The 27,502-nt window shown below is 53.3% G+C and overlaps 1 protein-coding gene across 2 annotated transcripts; it reads left to right on the top strand.

Annotated features, from left to right (window-relative positions):
- The first annotated feature begins 3,519 nt into the window (after window positions 1–3,519).
- Window positions 3,520–19,701, top strand: LOC134756368 (alpha-2-macroglobulin receptor-associated protein-like). 2 transcript variants are annotated; one of them, XM_063695491.1, is made up of 6 exons: window positions 3,563–3,782; window positions 10,910–11,054; window positions 15,882–16,003; window positions 17,089–17,209; window positions 17,873–18,031; window positions 18,584–19,701. In XM_063695491.1, the coding sequence occupies exons 1-6, from the start codon at window positions 3,579–3,581 to the stop codon at window positions 18,604–18,606; spliced, it is 774 nt and encodes a 257-aa protein (XP_063551561.1). In that variant the 5' UTR covers window positions 3,563–3,578; the 3' UTR covers window positions 18,607–19,701. The 2 variants fall into 2 exon arrangements, with proteins under 2 accessions (XP_063551560.1, XP_063551561.1); XM_063695490.1 differs by having other exon boundaries at window positions 3,520–3,782; window positions 17,873–19,701.
- The last annotated feature ends 7,801 nt before the right edge of the window (window positions 19,702–27,502 follow it).

Here is a 27,502-nt window from a genome sequence, read left to right as displayed (position 1 = left end):
GTCTGCAGGCAAATTCCTCGCGGGTGCCTTCCCTTGTCCTGGCTGCCGCTCTGCTTCCTTTGCAAGCTCCTTCTCGCACCCTTGCGCTGGCTCCCTCCAGAGGGCTCCATCCCCTGTCCACTGTGCCTTCGTGGGTGGTGCCCAGATCTCTGTCTCCTCTGCCCTGGACCCCTCTGCCCCTGACTGGCAGATCTATAGAGTTCAATGCCCCTGGAGGGCTCCACGTCCATCCCACACGGACCCGGACTCTCATCTTCCTCCTGAGCATGCTCTCCCCGGAGACCTGGCATTGGAATTCGCCCCGCCACCTTCTGGTCTCCCCAAGTGGAAACCTGGGCGTCAGTCTGGACACTTGTCACCAAATTCTGTCCTTTCCACCTTCACATGGACTCTCCATCTTCACCTCCTCGGTGTCTCTATCTCGTCCCGATCACCGTCGCCTCTCCTCTGGCGGAGAGCACCAGCATTCCCACTGGTCTCTGCTTTTCCTCAAACGCATCTCTGTGTAAATCTCCCCTCAGGATCACTCTGTGGCCCCCACTGCTCTGGGTGGAATCTTCTTTCCAGTGGCGTTTCAGTACCCTGGGTCTGCCTCACTCCTCACCACCATCTTGTGCTTCTGCACTGAGCTCCAGCCAGACCACCTGCCTGCAGCCACCTGGCGCTACCTGTTCCCGTGTGCTTCCTGCCTTTGCCTGGAGAGAATAACAATCTATAGTCCAAACTCAAGGACAAAAACAAACTGCTTTTTGGCTGTGGTGGCATGAAACCCCAATAAGTCAATGACAATGCTGCATGCTTCTGAAAGCTGGCCAGTCAGGGATAGCCCCACACTACAGAACAGGACCAGGCAGCAAGAACCTTGTGCCCCTGAAGTCAGGCTGAACACTCACTTCTGAAAGCTGGACAATCCTCAATCCCAGGCTTCCCAAGAGACTCAATTTGTTTTGCTCTGAGAGATGGTCCTATAAGCACAGTTCCCCTTTGCTCTAGTAAGCAAGATACTCAGCTTCAGCACTGACCAGCCTCACAATTCGTCCTCACCAAGTGGAGGGCCCTCTCTCCGGGTTCCTCCACGGCCGTATCTGTCTCTGTTTATACACCTTCCCCTCAGCACTTAGAGACATGGGCTGGCATGGGGGGTGATGGTGGCAGGGGTGAGAAATAAACTTTCAGCCCTAGGTGAGGAGCCCAAGAGGAGAGCATGCCGTCACCTGGAGTCTCTGGTCTGTGCCTGGCACCTGTACTGATTGCATTAACCACTGTGATTTTTTAGAAGATGTACTACTTCGAAATGTATAATACATACGGAGAAGTGTATGAAATATGTACAATTTAAAGATAAGGAAAAATGCATGCCTGTGTGCCCACCACCTAGTGAAGAAATACAACCTGGACACCACTTTGGAAGCCTGTCTGTGTTCACCCATCGCATTCTCCCTCCTCCCCCAGCCCAGGTATCCTCCATCCTTTAGCCATCCCCTGACTTTCTTTAGTTTCATTGCCTGTGTATGCAGCCACGAATAAAACATTGCTTAGTTATCTGGGAAACTGGGCTGTATAGGAAAAGGGCTCTTAGAACCCCACACCACTGTCAGATGCAGGATCCCAGAAGACTCTGCTCCCAGTCCAGCTTCCAATTCCTGTGGGTTTATAATGGGCCTTTCTAGAGACACTGGGGGCAGGATTCACAGAGCTGGAACATTTGCAGTGAGGACCACATTCCAGATGACCAACAGGGACATGCTTGGGGGGGACAGGCCAATTTGGACTGTCCCCTTCTAAGCCCACCAAGACCTACCTGTAGCTCTCAGGAGCGGGGTCAGGGCAAAACATGTATGTGGGGTAAAACAGGTGACCTCTGATTCTAGGCACCAGGAGATGGAGAGAAGAGCAGGAATGAGGGAACAGAAGGGGAAGGCAGGCACAGGTGAGAATCTAGGCCAGGCTCACCTGGCCATTCTGTCCTGAGGCTTAAAAACATGCAACGATGGCAATGACAGCATTTGATCTGTCTCTGGAGTCACTTCGCATGAGGTCATTCTCCCTCCACCACCCTCCTGGGGGATTCCTTTACCTCCTCTCCCCCATACATCCCATATTGGGAACTTGTGCTTACAGCTAAGATGCAGTAACAGACTGAATTTACCCTCTTGCCTGAAACAACTCAACAGCTGGAAAAAAAGAAATGAAACGATGGCTCTGAAAATACTAGAAAAGCAGCACAGGACAGCAGCAGATCACCTTGATTCCAGGGACCTGAAATCTTCTCTGGAACAACACAAGATACAATTTAAATGTAAATTAGGGTAGGCCCAGTGGCCCACGCCTGTAATCCCAGCACTTTGGGGGACCAAGACAGGAGAGTTGCTTGAGCCCAGGAGTTGGAGAACAGCCTGGACAACATAGGGAGACCTAATTTCTACAAAAAAATTTCAAAAATTAGCTGGGCGTGGTGACACGTACCTATAGTCCCAGCTACTTGGGAGGCTGAGGCAGGAGGATCGCTTTACCCAGGAGGTCGAGGCTGCAGTGAGCCATGATCATGCCACTGCACTCCAGCCTAGATGACAGAGACCCTATCCCCCCACGCAAAAAAAGGAAATGAATTAACATTAATTCCTCTCAAGATGCCCAGGCTCTATTCACCCCCTTTGTCATTGTCCCTCCAGTTGGAAATTCCTCCCTCCCCCGGCAAAATCCCGCCCACCCTTGGAGGCCTTTTCAGATCATTCTTGCCAGATGAGTTCCCCTTGTCCCTTCTCTGAGCCCAAAGGGGCCCAGCTGCCGTCTGTCTCCCTCCTTCCCGTTGTTTCCCGCGCTACCTCCAGGGCACTTCCCAACTCACTGGCCAAGCCCCCAACGAGCGGTCTATGCTAACTTTGGCTCTGTGAATTTCCTAGAATGTCATGGGTTGGGGAAAAGCGCGCGAAGTCCTTCCTGCCTTGCAGCAGGCGCGAGAGCAGGCGCTTGGGACGCGGGTTGGGGCAGGGGTCCCGGGACGTAGGGGGACGTCTGCGCGGTCCTGCGTCCCCGGGACAACCTGGCCTGGGCTCACCCACGGCCAGGCGCTCCGCAGAGGGCAGAAGCGGGCTGGGCCAGGCTCCTCAGCGCCAGGCCCGGGCCGCAGTGCCAACCCCGCAACAGCACTGGACATGCAAGAGTCGGCGTCAGTGCGCGTGAAGCCGGAGCATTATCAGGCTCAGCCAAACATGGCCCGGTTCTTGGGCTTTCCGCTCTTTCTGTGGGGCAGAGAGGGAAAGAGGCCTCGAGTCGTGCGGGCTCCAGGCTCCGGGCTCTGGGTGAGGCCTGATCCCTGCTCCCGCCCGGCCACCCTCATTCTCCAGTTGTATCCCCTGCCAGAGTCTGCAGCCTCGGGCCGCGGCGTGGTTGCCTGGGAAACGCTTGCGCCTGCGCAGGGCTTCCTAGGCGCTGGAGTCCGCCGGCGGCCTCGCCGCTGCCGGCCGCTCACGGAGGAACTACAATTCCCAGGAGACCGCGCGGTGGGTGGGGGCGGGGTAGTGGGCGGGGCATCGGCAGGCTAGGTTCTCTCCGCGCAGCGCCAGTCGCAGAGGAAGATGGCGCCGCGGAGGGTCAGGTCGTTTCTGCGCGGGCTCCCGGCGCTGCTACTGCTGCTGCTCTTCCTCGGGCCCTGGCCGGCGGCGAGCCACGGCGGCAAGTACTCGCGGGAGAAGAACCAGCCCAAGCCGTCCCCGAAACGCGAGTCCGGAGAGGAGTTCCGCATGGAGAAGTTGAACCAGCTGTGGGAGAAGGCCCAGCGGGTGAGCGCGGCCCGCGGGCGGTGGAGCGGGGCCTGGGGGCGGGGGCCGTGGTTGGGGTCGTTGGAGCGGGGCCCAGGGGTCGGAGGCGGAGGGGGGCGCAGCCGGGGCACCTGTGCCCCACGCGCCCTGTGCTTGGCACAGCCTCCCCCAAGTGTCAGGTGGGGCGCCCCGACCCCTTCTGCAGCAGGAAAGGTACCCGTGCCGGCGACGACGCCGTGTGAAGCAGGTGGCGGCCGGCACCCGGAGGGTCAGTGTCGCCCTCCCCAGCCTGGGCGGCCTACTGACCCGAGCGTAGGGACAGAACCAGGCTAGATCACAGGTCTCCTGCCTCCCGAGCCTTTGCCTGTTCCCTCAACCTTATCTCCCTATGTGGGGGAACAAGAAAAACAAAATGTTGGGTAGAAAGACGTGTCCAGGGACAGAAGGAATCCCAGTAGCAAGCCCGTGCTTGTTCATTTGAGCGAGAAATGAGGAGGTGAGGAGATGGGATCGGTTTAGAGCACATAAAACGCGACCTTGGGAATGCTGAAAGTCAGTCTTAACAGGGCGCTCACCTGGCCTCTCCTTCATTTGAGAGATGAGGGTACGGAGGCCCCGAGGGGAAAGGGCACCCCCAAGGTGGCTCGGCCGGTGGGGCCCCCCGGGACAACAGCTTCCTAATTGGTGCGTGACCCTGGGCCAGCTGCTCTCTTCATTAAGATACGGTTGCTTCATTTGTTAGGTGTTCCTGAAAACACCTGAAATGGGTGTTTTCGAACTATGCCGACCATCTGGGCCTCATTATCTCATCTCAAATGCAGGAGTCAGATTAGATCTCTGTCTCAATAGTCCAGTTTTAAGCATTCCTGAGTCTTTGAGAGGGAAAGTAAATGATTTGCAGAATAAGAAGGAACTTTTGGAACGAAAAGGGAGAGGAGAAACAGGTGGGGGACAGATACGACGGTTATAAGACTGCGTGGGGATGGGGATTGACGCCTGGGCATCAGCTCCACAGGCCCTTCCTGAACTGCTCCTGGGACCAGCAGTCAAGCCCCATGCGTAATGTTCAGCCTGCGGAGGTGGGAGAACGCTCTGGGCTGGAGCGGCAGGGCGGCTTCTTGGAGGAAGGGATTCTGGAGGGGCTGGGGACACGGCTGGGTTTGGATGTGTTGATGGCCTCCCAGCAGCAGGGAACAGGTGTGACCAGGAGCAGCCGGGATGCAGTGCTGCCTCCCCGTGCCCACTGCACTGGGCATCTGTTGAGTGGGTGGAGTCCCCCCTCCCCATGAGGAATGGGGAGCCCGAAATAGACTCCCTGACCAATTGGAGGTGGCGCTGAGGAAGTGCACTCGGGCCCAGGAACCCCAGCGGCTCCCTTTACTTTTGGGTGCTGGCCCAAGTCTTCCACCTGCTCTGCAGGGCCGCCCTGGTGCGCTCCACCTTACCTCCAGCCACCTCCAGCTGGTCCTCTGTCTTTGTCAGCCCAGGCCTCCTGCAGCAATACGCCTGCCCTCAGGCTGCCCCTGCACTGGTCCGGCTACCCTCGGGCTGCCCCTGCACTGTCCCCCGGTGCTGGGTGCTCGCCTGACCAGTTTCAGTCTTGGGTCGGGTCATGTCTCCTGAACCTCCCTGAGGTTCACTGGGCACCATGGTAGGGCGAGCTGCTCACCTCCACTTTGGACTGAGCCTTGGACTAGATGATCTTTCTGGTCCCTTTAAGTCCTGAAGTTCTAGTTGTGTGGGCAAGTCTTTTTTGCTGAACAGAACGTGAAATTCTTCAAGGGTGAGAGTGTTTTGGGGGATTTTGTGTGTCTTCACCCCTTCCAGAGAGCCTGGTACTATGGCAGGCAGGCCTGCAGAGCCCATTCGTCTTGATTTTCCTTCCAGATAACAGAAGCTTGGAGGGTGGCGGTGCTGTGAGGGTGTTCTATCTTGGAGCCAAGTGTGCAGGCGTCAGACCCGTCCGGGTCTTTTTGAGGTTCTCAGTGGCGGTAGCGCATCCCGGGTGGTCTTTGTGCTGTGGCTCTTGCTGCCGAGCATGCCAGGGCCCAGGGTGGTCAGGAGGCAGGAGGAGCCACAGTCAGTTTGAACGTAGGGGCAGAGAATTGTTCGTGCAAACAGTCACTCCAGTTGGCTTCTTACCCCACCTGACTCGCCGCTCTAGGTAGGTATCAGACGGAGACGGGGTCTTGGATCGCCCCCTGGAAGATAACTGAGGTGAGGGCTGCTTTTTCAGAGAAGCACGTCCTGCCCGGCTCTGCAGCCACTGCTCTCAGCCTCCTGCGACCTGTGCTCAGCAGCCAGGATGGTCTTGTCCTTTCTTTGGTTTGCTTCATGAAAACATCGTGTCCCTGTTTTCTGCATGTAAAGCCACATCCTGGCATATAGGATTGCGTAGTGTGTCAGTAGGCATAGGGTGAAGGGAGCATTTCAGGAAACCTTTGCCTTTGATGGGCTGTGAGACCTGCGTTGAGGTTGCCGCCAAGAAGATGCTGAGACCCGCTTTCATCAGGCGAGACCCGGCCGGGGGGTGCTGCTTCATCCTCTCCAGCAACTTGAATCTTGACTTTCTGTGACTCTCCCAGTTCCTCTTTCACAGGCGGGCTCCACTGTGTTGCAAGACTCCTGAGCAGAGGCTGTCCCTGGAGCTTTGGAGGTCGGAGGCCATGCAGAGCCCTTGTGCTCACAGACGCCTTCTGAGGACTCTGCCTCTTCAGAGCTCTGTGTGTTGTGTTGATGCTGAGGAGTAAGCTCCAGGGTCTGCATGGTCCAGCTGCGGTGCTCAGGGACACGCTCGTGTACCTCTTGACCTGGGCTGCACGGTGCCATGAGCTCGGAGTCCTTGGCCATAGGTCCTTAGTTTTTTTGGTTTTTTGTTTTTTTGTTTTTTTTGAGACAGAGTCTCACTCTGTCGCCCAGGCTGGGGTGCAGTGGCGTGATCTCGGCTCACTGCAACCTCCGCCTCCCAGGTTCAAGCGATTCTTGTGCCTCAGCCTCCTGAGTAGCTGGGATTACAGGCATGCACCACCATGCCCGGCTAATTTTTATATTTTTAGTAGAGACGGGGTTTCACCATGTTGGCCAGGCTGGTCTCGAACTCCTGGGCTCAAGTGATCCTCCCGCCTCTGCCTCCTAAAGTGTTGGGATTACAGGTGTAATCCCAGGAGGCACCACACGCAGACGGTCCTTAGTTCTGACATGAATGGTGACTGCAATGAGAGTGTGTGAAGCATCTTGTTCTCAGAGGTCTGACGAGTGGAAACTGAGATCTGCAGAGAGGAGCCCTCAGAGCCCCAACCCAGCTCTCAAGCATCCCCCCTGGCTTGAGAAGGGCCTCTGAGGATGGGCCAGCCAGTGGCCTCCATGGGCACCTAGGACTCGCCAGGCCAATGCATGACCTCACAGCAGCTCAAGGTGGGTATGGCTGTGCCCTTGTCCATGGAGCTCAGGTGGAAGGAGCTGGGGCACAGTGGCTGGGCTGGGACAGTGCATGCCACCTGCCGTGGTGAGACAGGTACAGCGTGCCAGGAAGCCTTGGTCACCGCCACAGCCTGCTCCTCATGGTGGGTGCCTTGCAGTCTGGCGCGGGCACTCAGGTGAGCGCTGGGAGGATGGCACGTGCCCTCTGAAGAGGTGGTCCATTGGCGGTCCTGGTGGCATTGGAACCTGCCCAGCCTGAACTGTGCTGTGTGCGCAGGTTGACACCAGTGGTGTAGCTGTGGACCCTGGCCTGGGTTTCCTGGGGCGTTGAGAAGCAGCAGCAGGTTATTGGAAAGTTCCAGAAAGCTCTGCTGGCACGCGGGTGGTGCTGTGTGGGGAAGGGCCACTGCTGAGGTCCCGAGCAGTGCTGGGCCCTTGGGTCTGGTCAGGAGGACACGGTCGGCTCTGCTTGTGTCTGAGGACACGGGACCGGCATCGTTTGATCAGCTGAACCGGCTTTCTTGCCTGCATGTATACCCTGGCTGTTGATGATTTGCCTCGCTGCTTCATGTTTGACAGGTTCTTTTCTGCAGTTGGTCTCCACAGGGTACTTCTAACTTGATGCGTTAACATTTAACTTGAGAGAGGTGAAAGAATCCAGACGTGGGGTCTGGGGTCTGCACGTGACCTGCTGGTCTTCCTCTGTGCAGATCTGGGGCTGCTTTCTGTGGTGGTGCTGCCAGGCTGGCCCCTTCCGCGCTGAGCACTGGCAGCCACACATCAGGGGAAAGGGAGCTGGCTTTTGTGAGACATGCGGTGTGAAATTTAGACCCCCTGTTGCCTGAGAGTTGGGGAATCAGAGGGAGAAAATGACTTTCCCCTGTGGGTTGCAGATTTTACAGCCCACGGAGCACCTGCCCTTGATTCTCCCAGCACCCTAGGGAGGCAGACAGGAAGCCAGTGAGGACCGCAAGTTACAGGGGTTGGTGCCTGGCTGTGAGCCTGCCAGGACGGGCCCAGGACTTCAGCAGCCCTGGGTCTTCAGCTCCGCTTTCCAGCGGGCAGCCCATGGGCAGTCATGGGACACCTTCGTCCTCTCCCCTGCAGCCAAAGAGGGCAGACCTGGGGCCCCTCAAGGCCAGCACACACTTGAGAGCATGGGCCTGGATTGCCTGCCCCAGGGTGCTGCTTCTGGCTTGGACCATCACTGTGGGCCTTGCATCTCAGACCCTCCCGGGCAGTGCAGCGCGGTAAGTAAGGCGCCTACAGGGTAGCAGCAGCCACGGGGAAGTAGAGATGGAAGCAGACCTGTTCCTCCAGGAGTTTGGGTCACAAACAAGATAGGCAGGTGTGGGCTCCCCCTCCTCCTGAGGCACAGACTGCCCCTCCTGAGAGTTCAGCGTCACTCAGGTGCCTCATTGTCCTGGGTCCTCCTGCTGGGAATGCTCAGATCAGACCTCAGGTCTCCTAGGGCCTTCCAGTGGACGCCGCAGGCGAGTGTCCAGGGCACAGAGGGGCACGGGGTGGAGCTCTGGGGAGAAGGGGCTGGGTGGATGGGGCTGGCTGGGGAAGAGGCATGCAGGTAGGGGTGTGTCGAAGGCTGCCAGGGAAAGGGTTTTCAGGTCGGGACAATCCTGGAAAGCAGCCCCTGCAGAGATGGGGACGCAGAGCATCTACCAGGAGGGCCCAGACAAAAGACTGCCCTGGGACCACCCACCAAGGGTTAGAGAACCTTCTAGAGAATTAGAAGCTTTCCTCTGCCCTAGGCCCTGCCATTCATTTTGTGCCTACCGTTTGCTATCTGTTTACCATTGGGGATCTTGGCTCAGTAATCTGAATTCATCCCTAACTAAATTTTAAACTCCTGGAGGGTGGGGCCTGTGTGGCTACGGCAGCTGCGGATAGTCAGGCTGGGCTTCTGAGAGGAGAGAGGGCGGAGCTGACAGCCCCAGCACCCAGCTGGAGACAGGGCCTGTGGTCAGCGGTCTCCTTCCTCCCAGGCCCAACACAGACTGAGCTGCAGGGAGCAGGATGGGCTCAGTCTAGATACAGGCAGAGTGAGGCGAGGAGGTTCCGGAGTGTGGGTTGTGCCAAACACACAGAATTGGCTTCGTGCGAGTCTTGAAAGAAACGTGTGCCCTTGCGCGGCGCGGACCTGAGGGCTGGGCCTCCTGAGGTCTCGGGCTGCAAGGCAGTGTGGGCCACAAGGCGGCGCGGGCTGCGGGACACTGGGAAGGCAGCCGGCTCTTGACACTTCCTGGGGATGTTCACTGTTTTACATAAACTTTATTGAAATATAACACACATACTTTGGATACTAGCTTGTGTTGTTGTATTTATGTTAGAAAATAGCTAATGAAATATAGATAAAAGATTAATATTTCAAATCTCTAAGGGGAAACACTCCATATTGAAACACACATGATCAGAGGCAGGCGTTAGGTGATGGGCACCTGGAGCTCAGAGGCAGGAGCTGGGGTTCCCTCCTAGAGCCATGGGCAGCTCGTGAGGACCAGCCCCGGGGGAATGTGAGAATGCAGGTGCTCAGGGAGGGGGACCCTCCTGAGAGCTGAGAGGTTTGGGGATCTGCACTGCACAGTGCCGAGCACTTCCTTTGCTGCAGGACTCCACAGAGCCTTTAATGCGCTGGCGTCACAACAGGCATGCGGTGCAGCCTCCCCAGTTAGCCAGGGACAGCACCCTGTCTCCGTGAACCCTGGTCCTACCTCATGACACGTTCTGGTTCACACAGCTGGGCCACTCTGCTCTGCACGGAAGAGCCATCACTTCCCTGAAGGGCTCGCCTGCCCCAGCACACGCCTCTTAGCAGCCGGGCCAGCCCCGAGGCCAGAGTTGATGAGAGCTGGCCGGTGGGTTTCCTTCTGCTGCTTGCCTCGGCCGCCTGGCATTCTGGCCCAGTCATTCTGACGTGGGGACACTCTTGGCCTAAATCCTGTCTTTGCAACCAAAAAGCAGTGTGCCCAGCGGTCACCTCACTTTCTCCCTTCTCTCACCCAGGGTCCCAGAGCTGGGAGGGCAGGGGTGGGATGAAGGAAGCGTGGCCTGCCCTGCGGAGAGGGATGAGGGTGGGGCGGGGAAGTTCCTCAGCCCCAGTGCGGCAGCTCATTCCGGGGCGCTGCCTGTGTGGTCTACGCCAGCAGGTAAGTGAGAGGGTGACAGATTCCTGCTCCAGAAGGATCTGGGGCTGTGTAAGAACCGTCTCAGCAAGACAGTTCGGATCATGGTACACTTGAGAGGTGGTGACTGAGGGTCTTTGGGAAATGAAGATGGGGCAGATCTGAGATTACAGTGATTTTTTTTAAAAAATTGCTTCTAGGTGTCTGTGTCCTTGCAATGTGTATCTGCAGTGGTAATGCAGTGGGTATCTTCTTCCTGCTCTGTTTATCCGAGTGCCCGATGACTGTCCTCAGGTGCTAGGGTGGGGTGTCCTGTTACAGCCGGACAGGAATGAGCAGCCGCTGCTGGTGGGGAGCCCCCGATGGACTTGGGGTTTCCAGATCGTGTATACAGACAGGCCTACAGAATGGTGTCCATGTTGAGTTCTTGTCTAAACCTGTGGGGTTTGAATCCTGCGGACAGTGACCCTGACTCCACCTCTTCCTGGTCTCCCAGAACCTCCCGGTGGCCAGCCTCTTCCGAGGTCAGTTTCCCGCTGTGTCCTGGTCCGTCCTGCTCGTGGCTCACAGGCTCCTCCCCTTCGTTCGCAGCTGCATCTTCCTCCCGTGAGGCTGGCCGAGCTCCACGCTGATCTGAAGATACAGGAGAGGGACGAACTCGCCTGGAAGAAACTAAAGCTTGATGGCTTGGACGAAGATGGGGAGAAGGAAGCGAGACTCATACGCAACCTCAGTGGTACGTTTGTTTCTTTCCTAATGCAGGTCGAGTATCCCTCTTCTTAAATGCTTGAGAGCGGCAGTGTTTTGGATGTCGGATTTTGTTTTTGGATTTGGGAATATTTGCATTATGCTTAATCTGGATATCCAAAATGAGCCTTTCCCCTGAGCATCCTGAGTGCCCAGAAAGCTTAGGATTTGGGTTGGGGGCTCACCCTCATGAGGGAGGTGGCCACTGGCTTCAGAGGTTGGCGAGGCTAACCCTCATGAGGGATGGTGGCTGCTCGCCTCAGTGCTGTGGGCTACGCCTCTGACTCCTTGGCTCTTGGCCAAGGGGCCCATTGGGCATAGCCTGCGGGGGGCTCTCCTCTGAGCACAGATGCGCCCTTGGCCGTGGTCTCGGTTTGCTGTCACAGGTGCCATTGGCACGCCAGAGGGAGGGCCAAGGCAGGGGCACTGGGTGCAGGAAGGGGCCGGAGGACAGCAGGAGGCTCTGTCACCCAGAGGTGGAAGCAGTCTCCCCTAGCATCTTGAAGTTTTGGGGACATACTCCAGATGTTGTCAGAATGGACACTTGGTTGTGATGCACTTAGTGAGCCCTCGTCCCTGTGGGTATTCAAGAAGAGGCAGGACAGTCGCCTGCTTGGTACCAGCATACGGAAGACAGGTGTGTCCTCAGAGCCAGGAGGGTTTTAAATGACAGAGTTGCGACTGTTCCTTTTGGACCCCTCTCCTCCACCATCCTCCCTCACCACGGGCTCGTCAGCAGGGCACTGGCGGGCAGAGGACGCACACCAGGTGGGCCCGTGGGACTGGGGTTGGGGCTGCTCCGGAGAGTCGAGTGCTCAGCTGCCTGCTGTCAGCTATGTGTAGCAGCCCTAGGAGCTGCTGCGCCTCCACCCAACTGCTGCCCCTGGGCCTGACCCCAGGCACCCCTTCCCCAATCCCCTCCCCCGCTGCTCCCTGTGTGACCTGGGCCCCCGGCATAGTCCCCTGCCCCCCACCTCCATTTCCTCCTCCTGTCTCACAGGACAGTGGTGTGAACCAAGTGGGATACTCCCCACTGGGGTGGGGGTGGGGGTGGCTGCCATCGCACTTGTTGTTGTCGTGAGGGTGGCCCCAGAGCCCTGGCCATGTCTGGAGTCTGCTGTAGCCCTGCTTTTCACATGTGCTGATGGCCTCAGGCATTGCAGCGCCCGGGTTGTCTCTGATAAGGAGAGGAGGTGTCTATGGAGTTCCTTCGTTAGGCCTGATGCTCTAACACCTACTCCTCAAAACTCGTTGTCGTCCCATTTGACAGGCTCAGAGAGGGTGATTTGTCTGGCGTTGCAGAGCTGAGTAGTGCAGCAAAGATTTGGAGCCAGGGTTTTCTGACTCCTGAGCAGGTGGTCTGTTCCCAGCCACCCCTCTTCTACCATTGGCAGGCATCAGCAGACATGTCATGTGGCTGCGCCCGGGTTAAAGACAGAGGGCCGGCTTCATTTTTGCTGGTTTATGCCACCATGTTCAAGAGTCTGGGCGGGACGTAAGCCAAGACATGGCGGTAGGGACTGCCTGGGGAACAGAGACATGGCTGAAACAATTCTGGATGGTTGCATCCCCACCAGCATGTCTAGTGGGCCATTCCCAAGGGCCAAGAAAGAGCCTGTCCTGGAGGTGCCCCCAGGAAGAAGGGACTGGCTATGCAGCAGGGCAGCATTCGGGGCCTGGAGGAGACAGAGCAGCTTGCAGGGGGCACAGAAGTGGGCTAAGAACCAGCTCCCTCCTGCACGCCAGGCAGTGTCCTTGCAGAGTGTCCAGGTCTGTGGCCCAAGTGGAGCTGTCTTGTTTTCTGCCATTGCCTAGTGACCTGGCAGAAAACTTAGTGGGACTCTAGGAGCCGGCGTCCCAGAAGCAGACCGTGCCCACGCTCAGGAGAGAGGCTCGTCCTGGCCGGTTGCCCGCCATCTTCTGGGTGTGGCCCCTGGACCCCCAAGGTCCCCCGTGCCATTATCAAGTCTGATACCATACCTGGGGGACCAGCCATAGCCAAGTGTGCCTGCCCTTGGCACCCTCCATGCTGAGGTCCACCCTGAGACAGACGGGCCACGCTCCACTCTGCCCTGCCCTGCTCTGCTCTGGGGTTCGCTCCTGTCCTCACCCCCACTGCGCCCCCAGGGCCACTTCACTCCCCAGGCAGGGAGTGTGGGGTGGCGTCCGTCCTCCCCAGGCAGGGAGTGTGGGGCGGCGTCCGTCCTCCCCAGGCAGGGGGTGTGGGGCGGCGTCCGTCCTCCCCAGGCAGGGGGTGTGGGGCCGCCTCCGTCCTCCCCAGGCTGGGGGTGTGGGGTGGCGTCTGTCCTCCCCAGGCAGGGGGTGTGGGGCGGCGTCCGTCCTACCCAGGCAGGGGGTGTGGGGCCACCTCCGTCCTCCCCAGGCAGGGGGTGTGGGGCGGCGTCCGTCCTCCCCAGGCAGGGGGTGTGGGGCCACCTCCGTCCTCCCCAGGCAGGGGGTGTGGGGCGGCGTCCGTCCTCCCCAGGCAGGGAGTGTGGGGCCGTGTTCATCCTCCCCAGGAGCTCTAAGGGCTCGGTGCTCCTGAGGCCGCCTCCAGCTTCAGTGCTCTGTGACTCCATTCCATGCAGAACCCAGCACCTCCAGAATCCAGAACCTTCCATAGTCCCTGCTGCTGATCGCAGCCTTGGGCACTCTGCCTTTTGATGGGGTCTGACCAGCCACTTTGGGCTCTGGCTCAGAGCTTTTGGCTCCAACTAGGAAGGCTCGAGCCAGGCTAGCCTCAGAGCCCCAGGACATGGCCCACCCTCCCTGTCTCCCCCTCTCCTCCTCTCGGGCTCAGGGGTGCACAGCCTGGGATTGTGACCTCAGTGCTGCTGAGCAGTGGCTGGACTTGGGGGTCTGGGCAGGACGGCCTTCACAGGCAGGCCTGGCACTGGCTTTCTAAGGCCAGGAGGCATCCAGGCCACTTTTTTAAAAAGTTTGTGTATTTTTGTATGTATTTATTTCATTTATTTTCTCATCCCCCACAGCCGGTATTATTTATTTAATTATTTATTTATTTTAAAAGATGGGGTCTCACTTTGCTGCCCTGGCTGGTCTTGAACACCTGGGTTCAGACGGCCCTCCTGCCTTGGCCTCCCAAAGTGCTGGGATCACAGGCATGAGCCACCGCGCCCGGCCTAAAATAGTTATTTCAGGTATAAATTCCCTGCCATGGAAGACAGGCCCAGCATGTGGTTGAGCTTTGAAGCGTGCATCTACGGGACCCGTGCCCAGCGCCAGCAGCTCTTGACTGCTGTCAGGAGAGACGGCTTTCCTCAGGGACAAGACCACAGGCTGTTTTCTCACGCTTAGGAAGATCACAAGCGCTTCCAGGCTGGAACACGAGAAGCACATGCTGCGTGTGGCCTTGAGACCCCCATGGCCCAGGCTTCCAGACAGAATGAGACAGGAGGGATCAGAGGCCAGGGTGGTGTCGATGAGAAAGGAGGCCTGAGGCTTTCGGGGTGTCCCTGGAGCAGGGACAGTCCCCAGGGCTGGCAGTGACAGAGGATGGACCTTTGGGAGAGGTGCGGGGGGGGGCCTGCTGAGCCCAGAGCATGTGGAGGCCCCGCTGGGAGTAGTTCTGTCCAGTAGGGTCACGGGTGAAGGTGAAGGCCCAGAGGAGGCGCTGGGGTCCAGGAGTCACCATCTGGGTGAAGAGGTCCCGGGGTGAGGGGAAGTGTGAGGCGAAGGGAGGCTCCGAGCCCAGCATCTTGGGAGAGGCCTACTCGGGGCCCTCTCGGCCCGGAGGGGAAGGCAGGACCCCATTCTGTGGGAGGCGGGGCCCTGGGAGAATTCCCCCAGCCCCCAGGAAAGGGCCGGCAGGCAAGCCCACCGCCAGCTAAGGAGGCGGGTGGGGTTGCATGGGCCCCGGATTCCAGGGGACTTAGTAGAGGGCCTGTCACACAGAGCCACAGCACAGGACTTGGAAGTGGGAACTGGGGCCTGGGGAGAGCTACTGCCAGAGGGTGAGGCCAGCCCCCAGGCTCTGCTCTCACATCCCAAGTGCAGGACTTGTCTGCAGCTGAGTCCTGTCGGCACCAGGGCCCGCGTCGAGCGCCTGCTTTCATATCATGTTGGTGGCAGCGTGTGGTGACAGACACAGCCCACAGATGCCGAGTCCCCCCTAGGGAAGCGGGGCTAGGGGAGCACCACGTGGGCAGATCCTAGAGGGCTCCCCGAGTGGCTGGGTCACAGCACACTGCAGACTAATTATTCCTCCTGGCTGCTACCGGTAACTTTTTGTTAGAAGCTGCTGACACTGACGTTTCTCCTTTAGAAACTGTTTTTCCTCCCAATAAATATAAGATGTGTGCTGTCAGAAAGCCCTGCCACCCTGCACAGTCTGCAGGTGGCCTCTGTCCTGTGGTCCTTAAGAGTTTTTGCCCTATGGTAGCAGGTGAGGCTGCAAATTTTGTTCTTGAAAATCTGTGCAGCTGGTCGCTAAAGACGGGCCAATCGGTAACCACTCTTACAGCCCAGCCCACCAGCTGCTTCCGACAGCTGCGTCTCACGGGGACACAGCTTGATGGAGGACTCCAGCCGGTGTGTCCCTGGTAGGAAAGAGGGAGGTCCTGGGGGTGTCCCGTGAGTTGCCAGACCCTTTCCTAAGCGCTGGGAGACCACAGACCCCACGCTTGTTTATATTCTTGTTCTCCCCAGATCTCCAGTGGTCATCCAGGAAACGGGTGAAAGGAAACTACTGGAAAATGAGAGGCAAACCTGTCTCACCCACCGTGGCAACCCAGATGTGTTGGCTGTTGACTGTTTTTCACAGGAAACCATATCAAATAGAACCTCCCCTCTCTGCTAGTCATCTTGGCCAAGTATGGTCTGGACGGGAAGAAGGACGCTTGGCAGGTGACCAGCAACTCCCTCAGTGGCACCCAGGAAGATGGGCTGGATGACCCCAGGCTGGAAAAGCTGTGGCACAAGGTACTCTTCGATTGTTTGCATACCTTGCAGAATTGGTGCCGTTACGCTGAGTGTTAAGGCGGGGGCTGTGAGGGGCAGTCTCTGCTCTGCATGGGAGCCGGGGTTTGGGAAAGTCTCAGGAAGACGGCGGCTTCCTAAGGAAGCCATTCCACTGTCGTTCTGTGAATCTTTTCAGCTTTCCTGTTAAGAAGATTCCTTGCTCTTTGAGTAAAGGAGCTCTGTTTGGCCTGCAGCTGTCAGACCTTCAGCTCAGGTCACGTGTGGTTAGGGACGGTGACGTAGCATGGGCTGCGTTCTTTACTCCGTGTCGGATTTTTAGTGTAGTGAGTGGTGCCGTGGACGTGCCTCTGTGATTAGAAGGGTGCCCTCGTGTGTGGGGCTGGCCTTTCACCCTGTGCCTGGGAAGGGTGCGGGAGCCTGGTGCGGGGCCAGGCGCTGGGACCCAGCAGGGCCTGGTGGGCCGTGGCAGAGTGTTTACCTGCCGCAGCTCCCCCATTTCCAGCGGCTCCTGCTCCAGAACAGTTTCTCTGGATCACATTGATTTGGGGTCAACAGTTAGACTTCTTGTACTAGCCCAGTTGCAGCTCATTGTCCTTGGCCAGGAGAGATGGAGTTGGTAGAAGGGGGCTGAGAGGGAGAGAGGGCCCTGTGTGGCCTCCCTGGACGTGTGTGAGCCACATCACCCCAGAACCGGGAGGCAGGTGGGATGACAATGAGGGGCTGGCAGAGGTCCCCCTAGGAAGGTGGCCTTGCTGTCCTCACCACCTGCAGCCGGGAGAGCCAGGCAAGCCCAGGGTCACCGGGCTGCTGCCCTGTCCCCCTCCTTGGGATCTTCTGCTCCCCACCCCAGCCAGCTCGGTAGCCGTCCCCTGTTGAGCCTGGACACGTCCAGGAGAAGGGTGGTTGCCTGCCGGCAGCTCTTCTCCGGTTTGTTTTTTGTTTTCCTGCCCTTCGTGAGGCCAAGAACCTGGCCCGGCACTCACGTAGGCAAGGGCCTGCCTGGCCATGAGGAGTGGTCGGCTGAAGAGCGGCCCTGGCCACACGAGCCCGCGGCGGGTTCACTCCAGGCCTTGTTTCCCTCTTAGGCGAAGACCTCTGGGAAATTCTCCAGCGAAGAACTGGACAAGCTCTGGCGGGAGTTCCTGCATCACAAAGAGAAAGTTCACGAGTACAACGTCCTGCTGGAGACCCTGAGCAGGACCGAAGGTGCCCCCCGCCCCCACCCCCTCCTGCCCCCCACCCCTCCTGCACCTGAGGCTCGTTGTGCTCAGTGGGCAGCCTCGGCTCCCCTCGGGAACACGGCAGGGGCAGGGGGGCGGCACCAGACGCCCTCTCCCAGGGTTCCACCGGACTTGTGAGTGGGGAGGTTGCTGTGCAGGCAGGGCTGGCTCTGGGAGTCGCCCGCCTGCATTGGATGAACCAAGTCTCACCGGCGCCTGCCCCCACCATGGGCACAGCTGCTGCCTTTGTCAGACCTGAGCTTCACTGATGGGTCCTTCATTCTGGACTCGTGACCCTCCCCAAATGTGTGACTTTCCCACCCCACAAAGCTGGAGTAAAATGGAGGGTGACCCAGCAGAGAGGGGGCAGGGCAGGGGTCCAGAGTCAGCCCCCAGGGGACCTGGTGCCCCAGCTGTCACCGCCAGGCGCCACTTGGTGCGCGTGTCCCGGCGTCTCGCCTGTCTCGCCTGGAAAGGAAGCTGTGCCAACGGTCGTTTCTGCGGCACTGCAGGACCGCGGAAGGGGGACATTTTCAGCCCAGAAATGAGAGCGAGTTTGAGCTCCCCAGCAGTGGGCATTATAGACAGTGGTCTGGGCAGGCAGGGCGAGGACTCCCAGCCTCATGGCGTCCTGCCTTCGGTTTTACAGAAATCCACGAGAACGTCATTAGCCCCTCGGACCTGAGCAACATCAAGGGCAACGTCCTGCACAGCAGGCACACGGAGCTGAAGGAGAAGCTGCGCAGCATCAACCAGGGCCTGGACCGCCTGCGCAGGGTCAGCCACCAGGGCTACAGCACTGAGGCCGGTGAGTGCCCGCCGGGGACTGTTGGTTCCCGAGGGTGGGGCCGTCTCTGGTTGTGTTTTGGGGACAAGCAGGCAGGTGCTTGTAGCGACGGGAACCTGGGCCTGTGGACGCAGCGGAGACCCTCGGCGCGCTCAGTCTACCCAGGGGTGGTCACAGGCCTCGCTCCCAGGAGCTGCTCCATGAAGGTCACTCGCCGTCCCCAGCCTTGTACCTGGAGACTAGCGGAGGGCAGTGGCGGTAGCGGGCCTGGGAGCAGCCCTTCCCAGCGTCTCCCCAGCCTCAGCAGCACGGCCCCTCCCATGCTGCTGTTGGCCAAGAACAGAGACCACTTGTCAAACACAGCTCTGTCTCCATCTCATGCCACCCACACCGTCCATCAGTCCCCTTCAGCCTGGCAGGGGCAGGACGCCCGCTGAGGCCACAGAGCTTGTGGCTCCATCTCAGCAGCTCATCTCCCTCCACTGCAGGCCCTCAGTGGCCAGGCTCTGCACCACTGCTTCTAGAAAGTATGTTTTGTAGTCACCCATCTGTCTGCCTTTTGATTTTGGATAGCCTGTCAGCTTTTTACTGGATAGACCGCGTCAATGGAGGAGAAAGTGTGAACTTACAGGAGTCTACTCTGAGGAAATGTTCTCAGTGCTTAGAGAAGCTTGTAAATGACTATCGCCTGGTTCTTTTTGCAACGACACAAACTATAATGCAGAAAGCCTCGAACTCATCAGAAGAACCTTCTCATGCCTCTCGACGACTGTGTGATGTGGACGTAGACTACAGACCTTATCTCTGTAAGGCATGGCAGCAACTGGTGAAGCACAGGATGTTTTTCTCCAAACAAGATGATTCTCAAAGCAGCAACCAATTTTCATTAGTTTCACGTTGTTTAAAAAGTAACAGTTTAAAAAAACATTTTTTTATTATTGGAGAAAGTGGGGTTGAATTTTGTTGATATACATCATAAAATAGTCTTTTGCAGGGTACTACGCAAGCCTTAAAATTTTTCTTAAGACAGAGTCTTGCTCTGTCTCCCAGGCTGGAGTGCAGTGGCACAATCATGGCTCACTGCAGCCTTGAACTCCTGGCCTCAAGGGATCCTCCTATGTGTGCCTCCTGGAGTGCAGGGATTACAGGCATGAGCCACTGCTCGTGGCCAAAAGTTTTCTTTTTTTTTTTTTTTCTTTTTGAAACAGTCTTACTCTGTCTCCCAGGCTGCTGGAGTGCAGTGGCACAATCTCGGCCCACTGCAGCCTCCGCCTCCTGGGTTCAAGTGATTCTTCTGCCTCAGCCTCCCAGGTAGCTGGGATTACAGGCACCCACCACCACGCCTGGCTAATTTTTGTATTTTTAGTAGAGACAGGGTTTCACCATGTTGGCCAGGCTGGTCTCGAACTCCTGACCTCAAGTGATCCACCCGCCTCAGCCTCCCAAAGTGCTGGGATTACAGGCCCGTGCCCAGCCCTAAAGTTTTAAACTCTAGGGGAATTAACAGTATTTCTTTACAGAATGGATTTGTTAAACTAGCACAGTAAAAGTAAAGACTATTCTGTTTCTAGGCTGTTGAATCAAAGTGATTTTAGCAATTAAACTTTGTATTAAGCTTGCTTTAAAAGGAAATAAATAATATATACATATATCTGCCTAAATAAAATGGACATGTATAACTTTGTGTCACATTTTTGGAATTCAGTTAAGTCTTTTTTTGTTTAAGAAAGTTTAAGTGCATTTCTTTTTTTCTTTTTTTTTTTTTTTTTTGAGATGGAGTCTTGTTCAGTCACCCAGGCTGGAGTGCAGTGGCGTGATCTTGGCCCACTGTAACCTCTGCCTCCCAGGTTCAAGCGATTCTTGTGCCTCAGCCTCCCAAGTAGCTGGGACTAGAGGCATGCGTCACCATATCCAGATAATTTTTGTCTTGTTTTGTTTTGTTTTTGAGACAGAGTCTCACTCTGTCGCCCAGGCTGGAGTGCAGTGGCGCAATCTCGGCTCACTGCAAGCTCCGCCTCCTGGGTTCACGCTTTTCTCCTGCCTCAGTCTCCCGAGTAGCTGGGACCACAGGTGCCCGCCACCACACCCGGCTAATTTTTTGTATTTTTAGTAGAGACAGGGTTTCACCGTGTTAGCCAGGATGGTCTTGATCTCCTGACCTCGTGATCTGCCTCGGCCTCCCAAAGTGCTGGGATTACAGGCATGAGCTGTAAAAGCCTGGCGTCTTTTCTTTCCTTTTCTCTCTCTCAGATGTCTTTTTTTTTTTTTTTTTTTTTTTTTTGAGACAGGATCTCACTCTGTTTCCCAGGCTAGAGTGCAGTAGTGCAATGGTGCAATCACAGCTCACTGCAGCCTCGACCCCCTGGGCTCCGGTGACCCTCCTACCTTGGCCTCTTGAGTAGCTGGGACTATAGGCATGGGCCACTGCACCCAGCTAATTTTTGTATTTTTTTGTAGAGATGGGTTTCACCACGTTGGCCAGGCTGGTCTCAAACTCCTGGGCTCAATCCATCTACCTTGGCCTCCCAATGTGCTAGAATTACAGGTGTGAGCTACCATGCCCAGCCAATTACTAGTGTTTTCTTACTTATTTAGAGTAGTCAGGCATACCTCAAAATGGACTGAATCATTTCCAGCTGAGGGCTGGACAGGCACTTTTTTTGTTGTTTTTGAGGTGGACTCTCTCCCCCTGCTGCCCAGGCTGGAGTGTGATGGCACAATCTTGGCTCACTACAACCTCCGCCTCCCAGGTTCAAGTGAGTCTCCTGGCTCAGCCTCCCAAGTAGCTGGGATTACAGGCATGCTCCACCACGCCCAGCTATTTTTTGTATTTTTAGTAGAGATGGGGTTTCGCCATGTTGGTCAGGCTGGTCTTGAACTCCTCACCTCAAGTGATCTGCCTGCCTCGGCCTCCCAAAGTGTTGGGATTACAGGCGTGAGCCACCGCTCTCAGCCTGGACAGGAATTTTGGTGCAGGGATGGCCCAAACGGGAGCATGCACCTCAAGGGGTATATATACAAGGTGATGTGGTGGAGGAAGAAAATTTTAGAAATTCTATTAATTTTAATTCAAGAAAAGATCAATTTATATTGGTTTGATATTTAGATTGACTTCAGCAGTCTCCTTCAACCTGTATGTCAGAATGTCATATGTCACATATGTATCTGAGTTACTCCATGGGAAAAATGGAAGGGATTTAGAGTAGTGTTCTCATAGGTTTGTTCATTTGTATGTTACCTATCAGTTAAAACTATTTCACCGTAAATGCACTTATCTAATGAACGTTCTTTTCAAGGGTTTAAGAGGAACACTGCAAAGAAACTGAGCTGGAAATCATGTTCTTCATAATGCAGCCTAGCAGATGTAGCAGGTGCCGTCTGTGCCCACCCACCAGTCCTGGGCCTGCTACTCTGGCCCACCACAGTTTCCAAACATCCAGGGCTTCTGAGGGTGTCTTCTTGATGCCACAGCCTGCCGGGCTGCATGTGGGGCAAGCTGGGCCGTCCTTAACCAATGAGGGGCATTTCGTGCATAAACACCTGGATTTCCTCAGCTCTCAGTGAGAGGACACTGAGCTGTTTCTCAGAGTGGCCCCAGCAGGAGGCATCCCCAGTTGCTTACAGCGATAACCTCCTCATAGACACATCACTTACTGCCTCCCTCCCTTCCATTCCTCACTTCCCCACTTTCTCAGGGGCCTCCTGGGATGTCTCCCTTGTGAACAGGCCTGTCTTAGGAACGTGTTACCAGACAGTAAAAAGTCATCAGACTAACTACCAGCCCTTCAATGGTGTTTGCCCTTCAGCCACATGAAGAAATTAAACACGACGGCAGTTGTTCACACCCACACACCTGTATGCTCCCACTAAATAATTTTACCATGAAGAAAATGTGTGTGTGTATATATATATTTTGTTTGTTTGTTCATTTGTTTGTTTGTTTCCTTTTGAGACAGTCTCACTCTGCCACCCAGGCTGGAGTGCAGTGGTGCGATCTCGGCTCACTGCAACCTCCGCCTCCCGAGCTCAAGCGATTCTCCTGACTCAGCCTCCCAAGTAGCTGGGATTACAGGCGCCTGCCACCACGCCTGGCTAATTTTTGTATTTTTAGTAGAGATGGGGTTTCGCTGTGTTGGACAGGCTGGTCTTGAACTCCTGACCTCGGGTGATCCACCCACCTCAGCCTCCCAAAGTGCTGGGATTAAGACTTTAGCCGCCACGCCTGGCCACGAATATATATATATTTTAATAGTTCATCTTTCTAAATTTTATGTACTTTTATTATATGCAATACATGTTATACATAAGTAATTTATAGACATTTGTAAGTTGGGGAAATATGCTAATTTCCCCCCATCAGTGTGTATGGTCAATACAATTCAGAATCTTCAGCTCTAGATAAAAGATGTGAATATTCAGTTACCTTCCCTTTCAAACTCTGTAAATTGTGTGTGCCAAGTGTGTATGAAAAACTCAGCAACTCTCAGAAGTCTAGCCTTGAATATGACAGGATTTTCCATTTCCTCTTTCTATAAATGAAGTGTTAATTTAATGGACTGTTATTCACAGATTTATAACATTCTTCAGGAACATGATTAAAAATAATGAACTTTTATATTAAATTATCAATTATATATTAATGTATCAGACTAAAGACTTCGTTATCTTAAAAAGATTTGTTATTTGACATGTTGGAAGGAATTAAGAATACTGGCTAGGCCGGGCGCGGTGGCTCACACCTGTAATTCCAGCCCTTTGAGAGGCCTAGGTGGACGGATCACTTGAGGTCAGGAGTTCGAGACCAGCCTGGCCAACATGGTGAAACTCCGTCTCTACTAAAAATACAAAAATTAGCTGAGCGTGGTGGTGCACATCTGTAATCCCAGCTACTAGGGAGGCTGAGGCAAGAGAATTGCTTGAGCCCTGGAGGCGGAGGTTGCAGTGAGCTGAGATTGTGCCACTGCACTCCAGCCTGGGCAACAGAGTGAGACTCCATCTCAAAAAAAAAAAAAAAATACCGGTTAATAAAAAAATATTTAAAAGTTATACACTAGAAATGTTAAGGCTGGCATGGTGGCTCACACCTGTAATCCCAGCACTTTGGGAAACTGAGGCAGGTAGCTCATTTGAGGTCAGGAGTTTGAGACCAGCCTTGCCAACTTGGTGAAACCCTGTCTCTACTAAAAATACAAAAAAAGTTAGCCAGGTGGTAGAGGCATGTGCCTGTAATCCCAGCTACGCGGGAGGATGAGGCAGGAGAATTGCTTGAGCCTGGGAAGCAGAGGGTGGAGTGAGCCAAGATCATGCCACTGCACTCCAGACTGGACGACAGAGTGAGACCCTGTCTCAAAGAAATAGAAAAGAAAGAAATTTTAGCACTTGTAAAAAGAATCCACCTTAGAAAGACACCACATTGTAAGTTACATATGTAGCAGACACGGGGGATGTGGGATAGAACCAGAGGAATAATAGAAGTGCATATTTACAAATCTTAGAATATCCCATTTATTTATTTTATTTACCTGCAAAAAAAAAACATGGGGATCATAAAATACTTTTCTTCTCAGGGTCATTTTGAGAATCTAGTGAAAAAAATACATGTGAAAAATAGTTCCGACATTCATTTCATATATACTATACAAAATAGGGTATGTACCTTATCACTTGCTTCAAATATATAGTTTTCTGCTTTTAACTATAAGATGCTGTATTATCGGCCGGGCGCGGTGGCTCACGCCTGTGGTCCCAGCACTTTGGGAGGCCGAGGCGGGTGGATCACGAGGCCAGGAGATCGAGACCATCCTGGCTAACACGGTGAAACCCCGTCTCTACTAAAAATACTAAAAATTAGCCGGGCGTGGTGGCGGGCGCCTGTAGTCCCAGCTACTCAGGAGGCTGAGGCAGGAGAATGGCGTGAACCCAGGAGGCGGAGCTTGCAGTGAGCCGAGATCGCGCCACTGCACTCCAGCCTGGGCGACAGAGCGAGACTCCGTCTCAAAAAAAAAAAAAAAAAAAAAAAAAAAAAAAAAAAAAAAAAAAGATGCTGTATTATCAATATCATTAATTTTTTATGTAGACTATGTTATATATGGATTATCTAAGAATGAGAGTGAAATAGACATTTTCAGATAAAAACAGAATTTACCACCAAAATTTCTTCACCAAAGGAACTTTTAAAAGATTATCTCAGAAAGTAAATCTGAGAGGTAAGAAGTAATAATGAGTAAATGGTAAGTACTTGAGTAAATCTAAAGAAATATTGATAGTAAGGCAATCCTAAGCAAAAAGCACAAAGCTGGAGGCATCACGCTACCCAGCTTCAAACTATACTACAAGGCTACAGTAACCAAAACAGCATAGTACTGGCACAAAAACACACATAGACTGATGGAACAGAATAGAGAATTTAGAAATGAGACCACACACCTATAATTTTTTGATCTTTGACAAACCTGACAAAAACAAGCAATGGGCAATGGATTCCCTATTCAATAAATCATGCTGGGATAACTGGCCAGCCATATGGAAAAGATTGAAAATGGACGCCTTCCTTATGCCATATACAAAAATTAACTCAAGATGGATTAAAGACTTAATGTAAAACCCAAAACAATAAAAATCCTGGAAGACAACCCAGGCAGTACCATTCAGGACATAGGCACAGGCAAAGATTTCATGACGAAGACGCCAAAAACAACTGCAACAGAAGCAAAAATTCACAAATGGGATCTAATTAAACTAAAGAGCTGCACAGCAGAAGAAACTATCAAGAGAGTAAACAGACAGCTTACAGAATGGGAGAAAATTGTTGCAAACTACGCATCTGAGAAAGGTCTGAAATCCAGCATCTATATGTAATTTAAACAAATTTAGAAGAAAAAACCACCCCATTAAAAAGTGGGCAAAGGACATGAACAGACACTTTTCAAAAGAAGACATCTGTGGCCAACAATCCTATGGAAAAAAGCCCAGCATCACTGATCATTAGAGAAATGCAAATCGAAACAACAACGAGATACCATCTCACACCAGTCCGAATGGCTATTATAAAAATGTCAGAAAATAACAGATGCTGGTGAGGTTGTGGAGAAAAAGATATGCTTATACACTGTTGGTGGAAGTGTAAATTAAATTAGTTCAGCCATTGTGGAAGACAGTGTGGGGATAAAGACAGAGATACCATTCGACCCAGCAATCTCATTACTGGATATATACCCAAAGGAATAGAAATCATTCTGTTATAAAGACACATGCACGCGTATGTTCGTTGCAGCACTGCCCATCAGTGACAGACTGGATTTAAAAAATGTGGTACATACACACCAGGGAATACTATGCAGCCATAAAAAGGAACAAGACTGACTGGGCGTGGTGGCTCATGCCTGTGATCCTAGCACTTTGCGAGGCCGAGGTGGGTGGATTGCCCACGCTCAGGAGGTCAAGACCAGCCTGGGCAACACGGTGAAACCCCATCTCTATTAAAATACAAAAAATTAGCTGGGCATGGTGGTGCATGCCTGTAGTGCCAGCTACTCAGGAGGCTGAGGCAGGAGAATTGCTGGAACCCGGGAGGCAGAGGTTGCAGTGAGCCGAGATCGCGCCATTGCACTCCCGCCTGGGCGACTCCATCTCTAAAAAATAAAAAATAAAATATAAGGAACAAGATCATACCTTTGCCAGGGACATGGATGGGGCTGGACGCTATTATCCTTAGCAAACTAACATAGGAACAGAAAACCAGATACTGCATGTTTTCACTTATAAGTGGGAGTTAAATGATGAGAACTCCTGGATACAAAGAAGGGAACAACACACACACACACACACACACACACACACACACACACACACACACACACACACACACACACACACACACACACCCTCACAGACTTAGAATATGTGGCAAGAAAAGCATATAATTTGACATTGGGAGCAGAAGAATTAGTGTTCTAAGGTCCTTGCATTGTCCGGGAGAAGGGGAAAAGTATCAACATTAGACATTGTTAAAGGGTCTGCACCTTTTGATTTCTTAACCACTCAAGGATAGAAAAGGGGCATAACTTTAAAATGAAACAGGAAAATGGTGGGCTGATTTTTAAATTTAAAAGAACCAAATACAGCAGGACAGATCCAAAGCACAGAGGAGATGGTGTATTTAACTCCATCCACACCAATCATTACATTACATGCAAAGGGACTGAGGACTCCAGTTAAAATGACAGTTTTAGGCTGGTTTTTAAAATACATATTTGCTGTTTTATTTTTAGAGACAAGGTCTCTCTCTGTTGCCCAGGCTGGAGTGCAGTGGCATCATAACTCACTGCAGCCTCGAACTCCTGGGTTCCAGTGAGCCTCCACCTCAGCCTCCAAAGTAGCTGTGATTACAGGTGTGTGCCACCTTGCCTAGCTGAGTCCCTTGAATTGATAAAAGGTATATACAAAAATCCCTCAGTAAACATTAGTTAATAGTGAAATATTAGAAGTGTCTCTTTTAAAATCAAGAACAAGGGTGCCTGCTATTATTACTTGTATTCAACATTGTACTGAAAGTGTCAACACAGTAAAGCAAGGAAAATGAAAAAAAAAGGCATGAAAAAAAGGCACATGGAAGAAACAAAACTGTCATTCTTTAAAGGTTAGATGATTGTATGTATGGAAATCCAATATCATCTATAAGCAGATTATTAGAATTAAGAGTTTAGCAAATTTGCGAGCTAAAACATCAACATTTAAGTTTTTCTAAGTACCAGCAACAGAATTAAAAAATAGAATTTTAGGCTGAGTGTAGTGGCTCACAACTGTAATCCCAGCACTTTGGGAGGCCAAGGAGGGAGGATTGCTTGAGTCCTAGGAGTTCAAGACCAGCCTGGGCAACATAGTGTAAGACCCTGTCTCTATAAAAATAAATTTTAAAAAAGAAAATGGAATTTTAAATATATATAATATTTAATCATAACTAAAAATATAAAGTTCCTAGAAATAAATCTAATAAAAATATGCAAGACCTTTTTGGAGAAAATTACAAAGCTTTATTGTAAGAAGCAGAGTTTAACCCTTTTCCCATTTAGAAAAAAAAAAGTGCAGCTCACTGCCAGCGCCCATTTAATTTTACGTAAACACAGTCTTGGAGGCTGAAGCACATCTTACTGATTTTCAATGTGAAAATAAAATATAAAAACTATTCTTGGAGTTATTTCTAAACAGAACTAACATCAGAATCATCTGAATCATCAGAAGCATCTATTTCAGAAAAATCGGACTCATCGAATGAATCTTCGGCTGTTGAGAACGATGTTAACATCACGTGTAGGAATACTACATTTTCTAGGATTTGACATTTTCAGCGATCGAGAATTACTATGTTTTGTAAATGGAAACACCACTACTAAAGACAGAATGCTGTAAATAGAATGATGTCTTTTGTTTCTAAAGTCGATATACTAGAGCGAAGTGAAAATAATCATAAAAGCGAGATATTTCGTGGCAAAG

Source organism: Gorilla gorilla, chromosome 12, assembly GCF_029281585.2.
Source record: "Gorilla gorilla gorilla isolate KB3781 chromosome 12, NHGRI_mGorGor1-v2.1_pri, whole genome shotgun sequence".
NCBI lineage: Eukaryota > Metazoa > Chordata > Mammalia > Primates > Hominidae > Gorilla > Gorilla gorilla.
The sequence above is the reverse complement of the archived record's forward strand: the minus strand, read 5'-3'. Positions and strand labels throughout refer to the sequence as shown.

What these genes read in the sequence shown, in the direction of transcription:
- LOC134756368 (XM_063695490.1), top strand. Translation starts at nt 3,579, where the DNA reads ATGGCGCCGCGGAGGGTCAGGTCGTTTCTGCGCGGGCTCCCGGCGCTG. An exon ending in TGTGGGAGAAGGCCCAGCGG is followed by an intron (nt 3,783 to 10,909) that starts GTGAGCGCGGCC and finishes CTTCGTTCGCAG; the next exon opens with CTGCATCTTCCTCCCGTGAG. An exon ending in ACTCATACGCAACCTCAGTG is followed by an intron (nt 11,055 to 15,881) that starts GTACGTTTGTTT and finishes CCTCTCTGCTAG; the next exon opens with TCATCTTGGCCAAGTATGGT.